General features: G+C 37.4%; 1 protein-coding gene across 4 annotated transcripts in view; it reads right to left on the bottom strand.

Moving 5' to 3' along the window:
* The window catches only part of ARFGEF1 (ARF guanine nucleotide exchange factor 1), a 132,452-nt gene that overhangs the window by 18,038 nt on the left and 96,517 nt on the right, over positions 1-17,897 (bottom strand). For all 4 annotated transcript variants that reach the window (XR_015140778.1, XR_015140777.1, XM_086336660.1 and 1 more), the window contains 10 exons: positions 17,706-17,857; positions 14,209-14,337; positions 13,138-13,296; positions 12,746-12,896; positions 7,357-7,447; positions 2,269-2,309; positions 2,012-2,181; positions 1,508-1,659; positions 1,194-1,366; positions 24-184 (listed from right to left, as the gene is read on the bottom strand). Coding sequence is in view for 2 of the 4 variants with exons in the window: in XM_086336660.1 (XP_086192786.1) it covers positions 24-184; positions 1,194-1,366; positions 1,508-1,659; positions 2,012-2,181; positions 2,269-2,309; positions 7,357-7,447; positions 12,746-12,896; positions 13,138-13,296; positions 14,209-14,337; positions 17,706-17,857 (1,379 nt within the window). In the remaining 2 variants the exon portion in view is untranslated. The remainder of the gene's footprint in view (positions 1-23; positions 185-1,193; positions 1,367-1,507; positions 1,660-2,011; positions 2,182-2,268; positions 2,310-7,356; positions 7,448-12,745; positions 12,897-13,137; positions 13,297-14,208; positions 14,338-17,705; positions 17,858-17,897) is intronic.

The raw sequence follows: 17,897 nt of genomic DNA, 5'->3' as shown, positions 1-17,897 counted from the left end.
TTGTTTACTAAACGATGCTATACCTGAGGTCTATCAGACACGTATTTTGCACAATGGCGAATAAGTCGAATTGCTTCCATACTTGTATCTGGGAAAGCTGCATTGCACGCAAATTCAGACAAACATTTCACTGCATCCTGGAAAGAATCAATGGTCGCTGGAAAGTGTTTTTCAAACACAAGGGCTATAAGGGAGAAAAATATATCCAAATAAAGATTTTCAATTATTCCTAATTATACCCAAATATACCAAGCTCTAGATATAATGGATACTTCTTGAAGGTTAAGGGTTTTGATTCCAAAAGATATGGGTTCCAAAGTCTGTCTTGACCAGTCACCTGACTGCCATGGGTAGTGGGAACAGCAAGATAGGCCTGTGTTTTGTTTTTACTATAAACCCAGCACCTAACGGAGACTGGAACACTCAAATGGTAAAGAATCCACCTGCAATGCAGGAGACCTGAGTTCAATACCCGGGTGAGGAAGATTCCCTGGAGAAGGGCATGGCAACCCACTCCAGTATTCTTGCCTGGCAAATTCCATGGACAGAGGAGCCTGGGAGGCAAGTGTATGGGGTTGCAAAGAGTCAGACATGACTTAACGACTAAACGACAACAAAGTGCTTATCATTAGCACAATATTTAATTTACTAAATTTAAGCAAACAACAAATGATAGCTATGGTGATGTCATCACTCTTGATGTTGATGACAACGATGGTCATTATCATCTTCTAAGAGAGGCTTAATGAACATCTTAGGTGTTTCAAAGTCAAAGGAGGCTGTGTAGTACAGTATCAGAAACAAAGGCTATGTCTTAAGACTCTGGTTTTGTGCCTCAATCCATCACTCATTAGTTTTGTGTCTTTAGACAAATTACATAACCTCACTCGATCTGCATTTCTGTATCTAATTAAAAAAAAAGATAATAAAGATATTTTTCTCATACAGTTATTGTGAAAATTGAAGAAAATACATGCAAAGTGCTTATAGTGTTTGCCATGCAGTAAACATTCAATAAATGTTAACTATAATATTATAATAATGGTAATACTATCACTTTTTACTCTGCTTCTATAGGCAAACTTGGTAAAGCCCATGACAAGCCAATAATCTTACACTTGAGCTATCCTCTGAACACACTGATGTTGTGTTGTGCTGTGTTCTAACTTCAACAGAGCTTAGGGGATACTCACTGACAATATGTCCTGTTGTCTGGAATGCAAGCTCAACTATGCTTTCATCTTGATCCGATGCAGCAAGATGAAATACAGAGAAGATGTTTTTCCATCCGGACCGAATGTTAGCAGCTTGAGAGTTAACCATCTGCGCTATACACCGTACAACCATATCGCGAATTGTTGGAGACCTAAAATAGTAATATAATTGCTTGGATAAATCTCAGGTTTCCCCCTCCCCTCTTCTCTTCTGTTCCACCCCCATCACCCCACCCACTACTGTGGAAAATACACTATTTTCCTGATGTTAAGCAGTTCAACAAATATAATACCTGTTCCGTTTCATTATATGTTCAAAAGGTCTTAAGAAATCCTTCTGGAATCTGAAATTAGCAAGCTCCCCTTTCTCTAAGAACTTCATTGACAGCTGCCTCAGGGAGTCTACTGCGAAAATAGCTACATCTTCATTAGGATTACAGCCAACCTGCAACAGCAACAGAAATACAGGATGCTAATTATCAGCAGAAAAATAGGTAATTTTCCAGAAAAATATATCATTAATAGCAAAGACAGGTAAATCCAAAGATTCTGCATAGCGGCACTAAGTATGCTAACAATATTTCTCAACAAGAAGAACATAGTTTAACTAAATTCTTAAAACCTAGAACAATTATTTCTAGAAGAAAAAATAAGACAAAGTGTTTTCTAATCTAATTACAAAAAAATGTAATAAAAAACTGATTAGAAAGGAAAAAGGCCTCTCAACTAGATTATGGTAAGGGAATTTTAAACAAAAAAAATTACAAATTAAGCAAATTGTATAATTACTCAAATACCTTATTAAAATGATCTCCAATAACTTCCCAAATTCGAGACCACTGCAATCTTATTCTTCCCATGTTGTAATATGATATTTCTACTATTTTTTGCAGACTAAACATTCTTGGATGCGTAGTAGAAAGTAATTCATCCATAGACACAGCACAGAGCCAACGGACAAAATCCACTGTAATAGAAATAGATTAACATTTACTTTAAAGCTTAAAGTCTTTTAGCCCAAAAGTCAGTTTTTTAACTGAATGTACATACTTACCAATGGCATTTCCATCTAGCCTTGTGGACCCTGTAAATATTCTAAAGAAAAAACAAAAATCACAATGCAAAAATTTATAAAGTCTCACTTCTGATCTATCAATTCAAAAACACGTGGCCTAGTTTACTAACTACTTTTATTTGTAACTGAATGTGTACTCTGTACCAGACAGTTTAGTAACAAGTGTAGTTGGAATGTAGCCCCCACCCTTGCACTGAATGATGTTAGAGAATGAATACATTGCTGCAATTTTACTAGTAAATTTATCAACACTAGGATGGGTATTTCATGAGCCTCAAAATAAAACACTATTAATCTGTAAAACTAATAACTGGCATACACAAAACACACTTCTCAATTTTTCTGAGTATTTTACTAGTTTAAACATGTTCTTAAAATGAAAACTTCTACTTTATTTTTATAAATAATGTACATCTGATTTAAAAAACTCATGTTGAATTACAAGTGATGAATAAAACCTTACAAATAGTTTCCAACAGTTTAACTAACACGTAACTAACCCCTTTTCTTAGAGCATTCAAACGTTTAGAGTTAAGCTATGCTATCCAGCTTTGCCCTGCCTTCTTCACTGAGCTCTTTTTCTGTGTTTCGAAGTTTCATAAAAGATTTCAGCATAAACACATTAGTCCTCTTACTTTAAAGTCTGCATTTTTAGCCATGTTCCGAGTTTATAACTAAGGGTCTGATGTAGTGACATCAAGGATAAATTGATATTCCTCAATGTAAACTGTACATGATAGGATTTGGACGATAAAAAGGAAACCTCAAAAGCAGGAGCAGGTCAAACATTAAACTCAGAAACAAAGGGAATCACAGTAACAGTACAGCTACCAGCAATCACAGGGTGGGTACTACCCAAAGTGCTTTATATCTATATCTACCTATCTATCTATTTATCTATATATCCACTCATATAACAAGCACAGATACCATGAAGTACGTTAGACTCCCAATCTTATCAACACAGAAACTGAGGCACAAAAATATATAACAACTGTCTGAAGATCACAAGGCTAGTACGTACTGCTGCTGCTGCTAAGTCGCTTCAGTCGTGTCCGACTCTGTGCGACCCCATAGACGGAAGCCCACCAGGCTCCCCCGTCCCTGGGATTCTCTAGGCAAGAACACTGGAGTGGGCCGCCATTTCCTTCTCCAATGCGTGAAAGGGAAAAGTGAGTGTGAAGTCACTCAGTCGTGTCTGACTCTTAGCGACCCCATGGACTGCAGCCCACCAGGCTCCGCCGTCCATGGGATTTGCCAGGCAAGAGTATTGGAGTGGGGTGCCACTGCCTTCTCCTAGTACGTACTAGAGCCAGTCAAACCAGGGCAGGCTGACCCCAGAGTCCACCCTCTCAACCACCCCACATTTATCTGAGCAAAACAGAATTTAAACATTTACAATACATTCTAGTTTTTTCCTACTACCACAGTCTAAATGTTTTGAGTATATCATGATTTTTCAACCTCTATGCCCTTGAAGGTCTATGCGTCCTGGCAACAGTGAATAATGAAAACAAGAAGGAAAAGCAGCTTAAAAACTGACAAGGTAATAACTCAGAATCTGAACTCCTGCTAAAGAGATATCTTCACATTTCCTCTATTGCTTTTGTGAGTTGAACAAAACAAAAGTTCAAAAATCTGACTGAAAACACTATGGGGGGTGGGGAGGAAGAGTAACAGGGCCCCAGTGAACCTAGTGGTTAGACTGGATCCAGAAATTTAAAATAAAGGCTACAGACCTCTCACATGAACAAAAATGAGAAGTGCTAGACTCTGCATTATGAATGTCATTAGCTGCTTCTCAAACTAGAGGTGTGCTCCTGGAAGGCAGTGGCTATAAAAACCACACCACAAACAGAGTCCAACCTAAACAGTACAAGGGAAACAATAGGAAAAACAGCAAAGGAGACAAAGAACCTTTTTTAAACAAGGAGGACGCAAGTGACAAAGAGCAGGGGAGGAAAGAACAGCAGCAGAGGACTCCAGGAAAGCCACAAGGATCCCTGTGAAGACGGCCAGAGAGAACCGCAAGCAAACAGCCATGCTCTGCAGACAGTGTGAGCAGGGGAGCATCCATCCTGGGAAAGAGCATTTTGATTCCCACTCACTCTGGTAGCCTCTGAGGGGTCACTATATTTCTAGAAATGCTCCATTAAAGATAAGTTATATGGGAGAGCAGAGTGGTCTGGGGAGGCATTCATAGTAAAGCCTTAATATACTAAGGCAGAAAAGAGCTATGCTTCACAACATCAACTATAAAATGGATTCTACACGCCTGTGTGAAAAGCAGAGAACAGACGCATGAGAATCTTATGTGTTAATATTAAAAGACACGCCCCTGAAAAGTACAAGTAGGAAAAAAAGATTGACAGATTTACTGAATTCTTACACATTATGATAGTGATGAAACAATGCAAAAAAAAAAAAAAATGAAACTTGCAGATTCTAGATCAAATCAACTTTAAGCTGTACGCAACACACAGGCAGATGAAATGACTGCGTATCTAAAGTTTTCATAGTGAAAATATCAGAGGTAACACTTATGGCTTAGACTCAATTGAAAGACGTTTATGAGAAAACAGGGAGGAGTAGTGCATATTTTCTGATAGGTGACAGAATATTCCAAAGTGTGGGACAGGTCAATATAAAGCCAGATCTGGTGTGCTTAAAAAACAATAATTAAAGAAAAAACTATGGTGCTACATGACTTTTGACTTTCAGGGGTAAATCGTTCCTAGATAAAATCCACCCCCGCGAAGTTGAGTAACATTTAAGAAATAGCTGGTTTAACAACGCCTAGAAAATGTTTTCCTAGCAAATCCGAGAGGATCAGGGACTCCAGGTTAAAGTGCCTTTGTACTCTTAAGTTCTAATAATACAGGATTCCAAACACAAAAGTGAAGATAATCAGAAAATTTTACCATTTTAAAGCTTTTGATGGAATCAAAAATTTTTCCATTAAAAAACAGAACCTATATATAATTAAGCAAATAATTATTATTTTCATTTTGCATGTTTAGTTCTTATACTTATCACAACAGATTATTCAGAACAATAGGCCTAAGGTCAGAAAAACGTTTTTGCTGAACAAGTGCGGGACTTTCAAGGATGATGCCTGACAATACTCTCAAGCACCATCTTGACTACCAGGGCTGTCTCACTGAGTTAGCCTATGGAATCAGAATATCACAAATAAAAAATTAACTCAGATACTCAGAAAGAAATTCAGAAGTGATTTAATGAGAACTGTGATACGTACCACATAAGAATAATATAAATCCTGCAACAAATCAAAGATGTAATTTTTGATGCTTTCACTATAAGGTAAAATGTAAATACTCAGGTTGTGCATAAAAGTGTGGACCCTGAATTTATGTTGTAAAAGTATCTGGTGACGATGAGTTTGAGACAGTGACGTACTAATAGAATTTGTGCTAAGACTCCTCTGAAATTGCACAAACTCTTAAAATGGAGAGGCAGATCACCTGTTCAAATGAGTGACATGTTTCTCTGCAGCCAAGTGGCCAGCTAGGTAAATCAGAACTGGCTCTGATCACATGAAGTATGCTATGGCAACAAGACTAGTAAGTAAAATTCGACTCTTGTCTGGCAGATTCTCCTAACAGTGATGATGTGCTTTTGGGTGGCTAGAAAACCATCTGGAGGAGGTCTACCCTGGCAGCAGCAGGACAGACACTACAGTGCTCTGGAGCTGCACACACGGGCAGACAGGCCGAGAGGCTGAGGGCACCCCTGCCGCTATTCCTCAGGCTCTCTGCTGATGAAAGTGTCACTGTAATCATCACGACCAGACTGGCCTGGCTGCGGGAAGGAGCAAGTTACCTGATTCCCCTTGTCTCAGCTTCCTCATCTGTAAATTGAGGACAGTGATAATACGTATCTTATAGGCTACTAAGATGATTAAATGAAGTAACACATGGAAAGCACCTTTTCTGTTTAATATAATCAGTTATACGTACATCCACTTTTTAAAAAAATTCCCTTCCCAGAGAGCACTCTGAAAAGCACATGTTAAGCCTCAGTTATATAGTAGATATAAAATGATACACAATCTTTTTTCAACCATCACAAGAGAAAGGCAAATTAAGCCCCTCCCTCCACCCCTCCACCCCCAAAAAGCAAGTGGGCACATGGACACTAAGAATTCTTTCCAAGTAAGAAGTTCCAGGGAGTACTGCCAGGGTCAGTAACAACTAAACACTCTAGTTCCATCTAAGAGCAAAAAGTTTTCATCTACAGCAAAGTAAAATAATAGATCAGCAGGAGTCTCTCAGCATCAGGAAAGATTACAATACACACTGTGTTTTTGACAGTTCCCATCAGAAGTGTTAAAATGTAAACACCAGTGTTACAAAATGTTTCAATTATTTGGGCATCCATATGGAAAATATTCATCTTCTTAAAAAAAAAAAAAAACCTAGACATTATTTTGAATACTGGGGATTTTTAAAATCTAGATTATTCTAAATATTCTAGAATATTCTATAGTAAAACAAACCATAATATATTCTTTTAGAAATATTTAGAAATAGTCTTTTAGAAAACCAGATTAGAGATGAGGAATATCTCTTAATGTATATACTATAAAATATAATTCTCCCCAGTGAGAACTGCCAGCAAACCCCTTCATTTTCCCCATAATGCAATCCCATATCATACACTCAGAAAGATAAATTATACTCTATTTTCAAATAGGAATAATAAAGAGAGTACATTTTTTATAAAGGAAATTTTTAAAAAATAAAGGAAAAGAAAAATTGTTCTTTCTCATCAAGGTTAACGTTTCCCTAATGCCCACTAATGTCTACTTGCCACTTAAGTTTCCATACTGTTTATCTCCTTCCTATGTTCTGTCACTTAAAAGCAAAACTGTAGGTACTTCATCATTTAAATCATAGCATATCACAATATAGTCTTATATTACCTCAGGAAAGATATTTTGGCAATCTTTTTTTTTTTTAATTTTTACTAATGAGCAACACACATCTAAATGCTACAGAATTAAAACAGCATTCATCTGAAAAGAGAATAAAACAGATACCTTACCTATCTACAGCAACAACAACACTTTGAGAACTGGTTTCTCCAATGGATTCCTGAATACTTGCTATCTGCTTCCAGTCCACATTTCCTCCAACTACCACACAGAAAAGAGAGTCATTTCAGTGTGAAAATAATTCAGTGAAAGAATGTACCTACAGTTCTAAAACACATTTCTAATAAAATTAGTTATTTTCCTAATGAAAGAAAGCTTTGGGCGAACAATTCTTTTGGCATCAGTGACTTACGGAGTTATGCTAAGTGGTATACAGACGTGGGTAAAGACAGACTTGTTTCAAAGACCACACAAATTAGGGACACTGAACTTTTTAATCACTCAGTGACATTAGGCAGAACTTCTTTCAATGTTTCGGAGAAACCCCCTCCCCCGACCACTCAGCCCTGCACCGCACAGCATACAGAACCTCCCCAACCAGGGAGAGAACCTGTGGCCCCAGCAGTGGAAGCGCGGAGTCTTAATCACTAGGCCACCAGGGAAACTCCTCTCTCAGCATGCAAGAAACAGAACCAACCCCAGTTCCAAATGCATCAACTCAGGAGGATTCCCAATTCCATACAATTAGATCTCTCCTGTAATGTAATCTTCAGTCCCTTGTTCACAAATGTTCACTGAAAATTCAACTGGTATGCTGCTATAGTATCCTCTTATTCAAAAGAATCACTTGGTTTTTCCCCCCAACACTGGTTCCATGTGTTTGTAGACAGCAAAACAATTCCCCCAGTTCTCAAGCTCTTAATATCTCTCCCTTCCATTATCACTAAATCTTTCTTCTGGCATGTTTTTCATTGATTCGTTCATTTTCATTCCTACTTAGTTTAGACCATTATCATTTCAGGACTGGATTACTGTAACAGTTTACTGCCTTCCTTTTTGCTGATTCCCAGCCCTCCCCCACCCCCTCAATCTCCTTTCTTCTCCTGGAGATTAATTTTCCTAAATCACCACCTTTATTTTGCTTACTATTAGTTTCAGGATGAAGTATAAGCTTTTCAGCCTAGGACTTAAGGCAGCTCCCTCCAACATATGTCTCTATTCAGGTCATCATCTAAAGTTTATCTACTGAGACCCAACCTGAGTTCTCAATGAAGGATTCCCCTTCACCTTCCTCTGAATGAAGTATTTACTTAGATAAGTACTGCTCAACTCAGAATTTCTTCCATTTAGTTTCTTACTATCAATTACTTCAGGTGTGTCACTGCTGCCTTCTCGGCCAGATAAAAAGTTCCCAGGTTAGGAAGCAAATCATACCCTTTTTTTTTTTCTTCCTCTATCATACTCAAAGCAGATGCTCAACAAGTACTTGTTGACTGACTAGACACTCAAGTGACTTTTTGAATGCAGATGTAATAGATGGTTTTATTTAAACCAGCTGAACTCAAAATCTACTCCAGGAACTGAACAAAGGGAAAAGAATGTGACCCCTGTCCTCACGCAGTTAATGATTTACCACGAGAGACAGACTCATTACCTACTTTCATATACTCTGATGATTATTTCATGGCTGAACTCAACTAATTATATATAACACAAGTGGGACTAAACAGAACTAATTTTTATAGGGGAAGGGAGAATGCAGGTGTTGTTAGCTCATGGAAAGTTTTCACATGTGATGAAACAGTAATTCAAGTTAGATCTGAAAGGATCATCATGCGGGAAAGAAAGAAGAAAAAGCAATTCAGGAAGAAGGAGCAGCATATATGAAGTAATGGAAGGAGGCATGTGAAGTTCATGTTCCAATACACTCGGATGTAGCCATTATGGAGGATGATCTGGCAGGGGACAAGGAAGGAGAGAGAGAAACAAACAGTAAGAGATGAAGCTGGACAGAGAGACCAGAAACAGAATGTGAAGAACCTTGACCATCGTGTTTAACATTCTACTTTTGAAAACAGGGAACCATTAGGTCTTTTAAAAGACCGACATGATCCAGTCTATTTTCTGAAAAATAATTCTGGTAATATCTGTAGAACACAGTGAAACATGAAGAGCCACGGAAGCCATGCAGACAAATTAAGGGTCTATTTCTGTAATACAAGTGAACAAGGATGAAAGCCTGAAATAAGCGACTGAGAAATGGGGTGGTAGGAGGATAGTGTCAAGCAAGATGAGGTATGTGGCATGTTGCAGGAATTTAATGAAGAAAAATCTGTGAGAAAAAAATGCCAGTCACTACATAACTTCGTCTGTGTATCAACTGAATGTCCTTTCCACATTTCTGTGGGTATTCTTCAAATACCCACAGAAGGTATTTCTGTACCTTCTCTATTTAGATATAATAATTTGTAATCATTAAACCCATTTAAAGAAGATTTAAAATGCCTAACAATCCAAGAACCAATTTCATAAACATATGACATCTATCAAACATTTGTATGACAGTACAAGTAATAAGCCAATAATTTCGGTTTTACCAAAGAAATGACTCAAAAGAACAAACATTTAGATTAACTAAAAACAAAGATGTAAGATGTCATAATATTCACTCAAGATTTATATGACCAAGCAACTGAATTTTAAAACTTTAATACATATAATAGTACGCATATAATTCAAATCTAATAATTCATAAACTATTTATTCTTAGTAATAAAAGTTTCCTATTTCCAAAAATTAAAAGTATAGTCTTGTATCACATCTGTAAGGACGTGAGATAAATATGCACTCAGCCCTATTAACTTGGTTACATCAATATTTGAGGTATAGATTCTGTTAACAAAGGAGGCTAATAGTTTATTTTTAAAAAACAAATTACATACAGATGAAACCAGCTCAATCGTCTGCACCACCACCTCTTCCAGCTTTGGTATGGACTAAAGCATCCTGAGTCGATGCCAGGACACCGCAGCACAGGGTGGACACCTGCCATGCTGGGTGAGCCGGGAACCAGCTACTGAGATGAGCTCAACTTAGAGGGAGCACTGCCCAACAGGGGCTGAGTCAGCATAGGGGCTCCCTCTAGGATGCAGACTAGAACCTGAGACCTGATCCCTCAGCAGTGTGAGCAGAAGGGAGCAGGCCGTGGAGCAGAGAGAAGTGGATGACACAGAAAAAGATGAGAGATGAAGGGTGTGGTCAGTCGCTCGTGTGATTTGGAGGCCTGGAATTTTTATCTCAATCACAGTTCCAGATTCCAAATGTGTTTAATTTAATATAAATTCCCTTTTCCTGAAGGGAGAAAGCAGGTCAGGTCACCTCTTTGCAACCTAAGCAGTAGAGCAGCACAATGGTCAAATTAATTTTAACTCATTTTCAGGTATTCCAGTAAACATGATCAGCAAGGATGATTTCTCTTGTTTTACTAACACTGATAGAGTTCTAATGTCTGAGTCAGGCTTGCAGGTTACATAAGTCACCAACCATGCGGGTGCTCAAGCAGTTGTAAATTCTGCAGCTGTCTATACCTGCACCTCCCAGAGCCACAGAACACACTGGTATTTTACAAGTGAGGTGCAGACTGCACTGCTGAATTACCACTGCAAACTCACTCAACCTGAAGCCACAACATGGTCCTTGTCTTTACTCCCCTCCCTGTGGGTTGTTTTTCAAACCTGAAATTCTTCTGAATTTCCTAAGACTTTTTATTGCCAGCAACAACGAAGAAATCACTAAATGATAAAAGGAGAAAGTCCAGAAGTACAATGTTATATATAGCACAAAGCCTTAAAAGGTAAATATAAGTATTCTTAGACCTCAGGTGTATTCCTTCATGTTTTTTTTTTTTAGGTTGTATCTTTAGATTTCTCTGTTGGAAGTCAGGTAGGGAGGCCAGATAAAGAATAATCCAGAAACATGTGAGAGTTGGATCATAAAGAAGGCTGAGTGCTGAAGAACTGATGCTTTTGAACTGTGGTATTGGAGAAAACTCTTGAGAGTCCCTTGGACAGCAAGGTGATCAAACCAGTCAATCCTAAAGGAAATCAACCCTGAATATTCATTGGAAGGACTGATGCTAAAGCTGAAGCTCCAATACTTTGGCCACCTGATGCAAAGAGCTGACTCACTGGAAAACACCCTGATGCTGGGGAAATTGAGGGCAGGAGGGGAAGGGACCAACAGAGGATGAGATGGTTGGATGGCATCACAGACTCAATGGACATGAGTTTCAGCAAACTCCAGGAGATGGTGGAGGACAGGGAAGCCTGGCGTGTTGCAGTCCATGGGGTCGCAAAGAGTGAGACATGACTTAGTGACTGAACAAAAACAACAATCCAGAAACAGTATAGCAGCACTAAGTCCACTTATATGTTAATATATTGTAATCCTGACAACTCTGTAAGTAGATACTACTGTTAGTTTGGAAAAGAGGAACCTGAAGCTCAGAGAATTAAAGTAACTTGCACACACATCTTGCACAAGTGCAGAAGAAGCACAAGTGAAGAAGAAACATGGAAGAATTCAAACCCAGAAGTACATATTTAACGTCAAAGACAGTCTAAACTTTGTTTCTTCCCTGGTAGAACGTTTTCCACTTATGACTAGAAATGTATGATTTTGGTTCTTCTTTATCTGCTTTTGACAGTACCTTCCTTTTTTCCTGCTGGGTTAAACCTGGCTGCTCCTGGCTGCACTGAACTCGAGGGGAGCCCTGGGACAGTTTCCACACTGGCCTAAGACTTGGGTTATGTCTGCATAGTGCCGTTAAAACATGTGCATGTGAATGCTTTCTCCAGGTGCCCCCAACTATTTATCATCTTAAACAAGCCTTCACTCGTTTAACTTATCTGCTTAGTCTTAAAAGCAGGTAATTCTTTAAAACATTTTTTCAGATTATTTTCCATTATAGATTATTATAAATATTGGATATAGTTCCCTGTATTATACAGTAAATCCTTGTTACTTATCTCTTTTCTGTAGTTTGTATCTGTTAATTGCATACTCCTAATTTATCCCTTCCTCTCTCCCTATTCCTTTCAGTGACCATAAATTTGCTTTCTATGCTTGTGAGTCCGTTTCTGTTTTGTATACAGAGTCACTTGTATTATTTTTTAGATTCCACATGTAAGTGATATCATAATATTTGTCTTTCTTTGTCTGATTTAGTTCACAAGTATAATATTCTCTCAGTCCATTCAGGTTGCTGTAAATGGCAGCATTTCATTCTTTTTTTTTTTTAATGTAAAAGGAGGTAATTTTAAACTGCACCTTTCTCCCACCCTCAACTATGTGGTTAAGACTAAGGGTCACTTAATATTGCAAACTGGACCAGGCAAAAAAGACTTACAATGTTATCTTGCTTCACCCTTATAAGGTTAGCCAAAGGGCATTTTAATCCTAGCCCTCTAATTATATTTCATTCATACAATAAAGTTACTTATATTGAGCAAGTTATAAACAACTGTGATACTTCACAAAAATAATTCAAAAAATTCTCACCTAGCCCTAGCCCCACAAATTCATCAGGAGCCTGATCTTTTGCTCCAGTAAGTGATCCTTCTCTGCCTCGTACTGTTCCAGAAATGTACCGAGGCTTCACTCCAGTTCCTATAAGTTGAGCAAGCTCCAGCTGACTGATGCACTTCAGAATCTTAATTACAAGAGGAAAAACAAATTTAAATTACGTGTTAAAAATCTTCATAAAAATGTTTAAATGTACAAAGTCACAATTTAAACACAGGCTACATTATAAATAAGCAAGTTAAATGTACTTAATCCTGAATGTACTAGATTAATCTTCTCCCCAAACACTTAAGCATGTCAGTGATATAATATTTAGCATTAGCTCATTTTATAAACCAAACTGCAAAAAAAAAAGAAAGTGCTTATACCTCATGCCATGAATTTCCTAAGTAATTTCCATCTGTATGAGCCACTGTGATAAGCGTTTTGATTGTGTCAATGTTCTTCTGCTTCATTTCAGTAATCCCAGAACTCACTGTGAGTAAGGTGAATCTTGCCAGCGCCTGGACGTATGCATCTCTTTCCAGCTGTTGAAAGAGACAGAGAAAGAGAGCTCACAGGGTTGTAAGCACAACAGAGTAGGCTCCGGTTCCCTACTGATGAACTGTTTACTTAATTTAGTAAGTTTTCAACTATGTCATGAATTACATATGATACCTCAAAACTAAAGTTCTTTAAATTTTAATATGAATGAAGCCAAAAACGATGAATTTTTAAAACTGAAAGGCAATGGTGGTGTCAAATCAAGATGAAATTTCAGCAACAATAATTCATATAGTAAGAAAGCATTCATTGAACACATGCTTCAACTGACTTGTGTGAAGTAGCAGAAACTTGATTTACAAATTTGCTCATGTTTCCCCTACAGTTAAGACTATGCTTTTTATGCTATAACATTCATAATTACATGTGAAATGGGTTTTCAAAAAGAAAGTAGGCAAGTATTGGATAAAATTTATTATCAGACAAAGCATATAATTTACTAGAAAGGACTATCTTCATAAGAATTATGTCCTTGATACTTGAGTCTCTTAAAGATAACCTGTTCTTAGGCTTAAGTTATAAAATAGTATCTATAAATATATAAAATATGAAAAAGTATTATATGATTCAATAAATAAGAACATGCAATATAAATAATATATTCAAATTACAATACAGGAATTCAAACTCTTGGAAATTTCCCACACAGCTAATATTCTATACAGAAAAAAACTGCAACACGAAGTTATGATGATGAATGGTAGACATATCAACAGAGAACTACCCGGTTTTGTCACAGCTTCTTGGAAACTTAAAACATTAAGATTCATTTAAACTCCACTATACACTTGAAATTAGTTTTTTAACAGTGTCAACACAAGAAATAATTTAAACTATAGTAATGACATAAGTAATTTACGTTTTCCAGACTGGCTACAAACGCAAAATTCTGTTACCTGAATGCTGAAAATGCATGCAATTCTGATTGCACATCTTATACCTTCCAGGCAAAGAGAGGCTACTTCAGTATCATCACAGTCTTGTAGACCCACACTGAATGCAGCCAGAAAAGGGGTCCAAGCCAGCTAGAAAAGGTAAAAATTTTAAATATATCATGAACATCAAATGATAATCAAACTTTAAGACCACATTAACATTTCTCAATGCTTTCAGACAATAAATGATTTGTGGAAGTTCTGAAAAAGAGCAATAAGTTTCTAGGCATAGTTATTTGGAGAGCTTTCTTCGAAAAAGAGGAGAAACTATATAATGCTGTCTGGGCTTAAGTAAGTGGGAGAGAAACATTGTAAATTCAAGAGAAGATGGTAGATACATTTTAAGCATAGCACCTATGAGTTACTCACAATAAAAAATGGGGATAGTCTATATTCATAAATTATATTAATTTTACCCCTGACTTCAGAACTCATCTCTCTCTGCAAGCTGTGTCTCTTGCAATATTTCATGGACTAATTTTATTTCCACAAAAATCCTTTTAACCATTTTCTACTTGTAAGACTTACGTTACTCTCTTTTCTTTAAGCCTATTCTGTAGGTGTCATTTAGCCTTATTATTTTTTGTAGTAAAATATTAATATTTTACATTGAGACAGCAGAGATATCTCTGGCTCCTAGTTGGACAATATTTTAAAATACAGTTAAATAAAATGCATCCTCTTTACAGACTATGAAAGCCAACAAGCACTAAATTTTATCAAAACTGAATACCTTCTGAAACTGTAATGTAAAATTTAAAAAAAGAGAGGTATCCCTGACTACTGAAAGTCCTCATATCAAAACATATATATATATATATATACACACACATACACACACACACACACACACACACTGGTGTGTATATACTGGCATGTATATATGTGTGTGTGTGTAACTTTGAAATGTCTGATATAAGAGTATTGGCTTCTTTTAATAAATCAAAATGAAACAGAACTATATATAGTCACACAGATAAAGAGTATTTATGACAACATGGTACAGAAACAATAATTGGAATTTTTAAAAGATCTAAAAAAAAATTTCTGCATTATTAAGACAGAATTACCCACAGCTTTGTAACCTCAGGAAGTTCGGAAGTTTAGTTCTTAAAGGAACGTAAGTCACAGTACCTAACTTTCAGTCTTAGCCTTGTCCCTTATTTCACCTCTTTTTTTCCTGAACTTCATTTCCTCCTCTTTAGTACCTGGACTGCCACTACAAAGAGATGCTAAGGGAAGCATATGACGGGCAGGACTTTAAAATACAAAGCACCACAGGAGAGTAATGCATTATGCATCCTATGCTAAGTGAAGAAACAACACATCTCTCTTTGGAAACCTATGTAATATATACAAGGAGAAGTATAAGCTTCTTAAGCCTGTGACAACCCCACTGCAAATTAAAGAATGATCTGTATTATCAAATTATACCTAAATAACACCCAGGGGACAGTGAAATTTTCGCTTAAGTGTATAAACCTCTGTAGAAAATGACCTGGCCATATGTAAAAAGGTTCTTAACTACATCCCTTAATATCACATCACTGCTAGGACTCTTTTATTCCTTGACTCAACCAATGCTTAGTTACTACGCACTAACTCCAAGCCAGGAACTGTCAGACTTCGAGAAAAGTCACCAGAACAGATGTACTCCCTTACCTCTCAGAGTTTAAAGTCTAGCACAGACGTTAAGGTTTAAAATAAATAAATGTGTAGATACACATAAATACAGTGAAGGAAGAACACAGCACGTATGAAAGGAGACCTGACTTAGAGGCCAGGGCAGAACTCACTAAGAAAGTAACATTGAAAGTAGAAACAACTTGGACAAAGAAGGAAAAAGCATTCTAGACAAAGGACACAGCTTGTGTGAATGCTCTGAAGAGAAAATAATTTAAGGCATTCTGGAAATAGAAAGAATGCCAGTGTGACTGCAGCACGGTAAGAGGAAATCTAATGATGAGGCTGGAGGCAGGTGGAGCCAGATCACACCTGGTATTCAGACCCTCGGGTTGTGTTAGGTTTCACCAGAGTTGCAAAATCAGTGAATGGCTTTAAGGAAGAAGGTGACAGTTCATTTGTGTTTTAAACATTCTGTGCTCTGTAAATGGGTAAGAGAAGCACAAAAGCAGACATGGACACCAGACAGGGGAACACTCCAGTATTAAGAGTGAGAAAGGAAGGACACTGTCTGAAAAGGTAACGACAATAGAAATGGCAGAGAGAGGAAAGGTTCTCAATTCCAGCTCAGAGGATGGAACAAATGACACCTAATCCAGAGAAGAGATCATAAAAGCTACTTAGGAAGAATTCCCAATAACATGGGAAAACACTCATGTGAGAAACAGCAAGTTACAAAATTCTATACACAGTAGGGTCACAACTGTTTAACAAGAGAAAAAGTAGTATGTAAATATAGTAAGAGAAATGTTCTGAGTGGCAGAATTATGACTGGTTCCTTATTCTTTTTGTTTTTTTCACCTCCACCTCCTGTCTACCAAAAACATTTGGAAACAAAACAAAGGTATAAGATTATTCAAAACAGAACAAAAACTTGCTTTGTAATTTATTTCATAATAAGTGCTCTTAATTTCAATCTCATTTCCTATATTACGGTAAAAGAGAGGCCGGCAATACTCCACTATTTCTTCTAACATTCTCTCCCCAAATTCCCACTCTGAGCCTGTAACTCTCCATCAAGTTTTAGAAATATCACGATCACACAGACCTTAAAGCAAGGGCAGAACTATAACATATTAGAGCTGAAATATCATCATCTTTTACTACCCACACAAATGCAGTTAATGTCTGAAGAACTCAAGTGATAACCCCCACAGACCATCTAACTGCACTGTCTCACAAATGCACATGTGCGTGACCCATTGTTCCTTCTCTAGGAAAAATTCCCACTTTCCTTGACTAGACTCCCGTCCACTTCCCTATAACCCTTATGATGCACTGCTTACTCATTCTGGAATTTGAAGAAAGGATAGAAAAAAAGCATAGGAAAATGAAGAGGAAATGGAAAATCAAATTATAGAGAAGCAGTAAGTACCATCCTTACTAGATCTATAAACATAAAAGAAAGCTCCCTTTTGTTCCCAATGCTACTTTCTGGGCCCCAGGAGCACTCAGAACCCTCACATTAGCCCTTGGGCCATAGGCACTGGAAGACAGCAAGAGGCCCAAGGTCAATTTGAGATGTCAGGGAACTCCTAAGATCTAAAGAGAACTCAGAGGAAACCAGGCCAGAGATTAATTCTCCCCAAACCTTTCTATTCTTAAGGTCACACACCTATCAATTACTAATCATGCATACCTAAATAACATGGCTTTCACTTCTGGGTCTATACTAATGAGCTGTATCACCGTACTGCCTTAACTTAAAAATATGCTGAACAGCAGTATATATAAATATATATATACTGCAACCAAAAGTCGTTAATAACTCTTACCTTAAACATGGGTCTCACATGCTCCAAATGTGTTGCACTCGTGAAAGGTGCCTGAACGTGGCTCACAGCCTCCATGAGAGCTTTAGCGGTCTTGGCCATCTGTTCCATCTCTAAGTTATACAGGAGTCTTCTTTGTTTTTCACTGGCTACGTCTGAAACAGCAAACGCTATTAGCATTTAATATATAAAGCC

The sequence above is a fragment of the Bos grunniens genome, chromosome 14 (genome assembly GCF_055505025.1).
Source record: "Bos grunniens cultivar Pamir isolate PY7600 chromosome 14, Bosgru_T2T1.0, whole genome shotgun sequence".
Lineage (NCBI taxonomy): Eukaryota > Metazoa > Chordata > Mammalia > Artiodactyla > Bovidae > Bos > Bos grunniens.
This window is presented reverse-complemented; position numbering and strand designations above follow the sequence as displayed.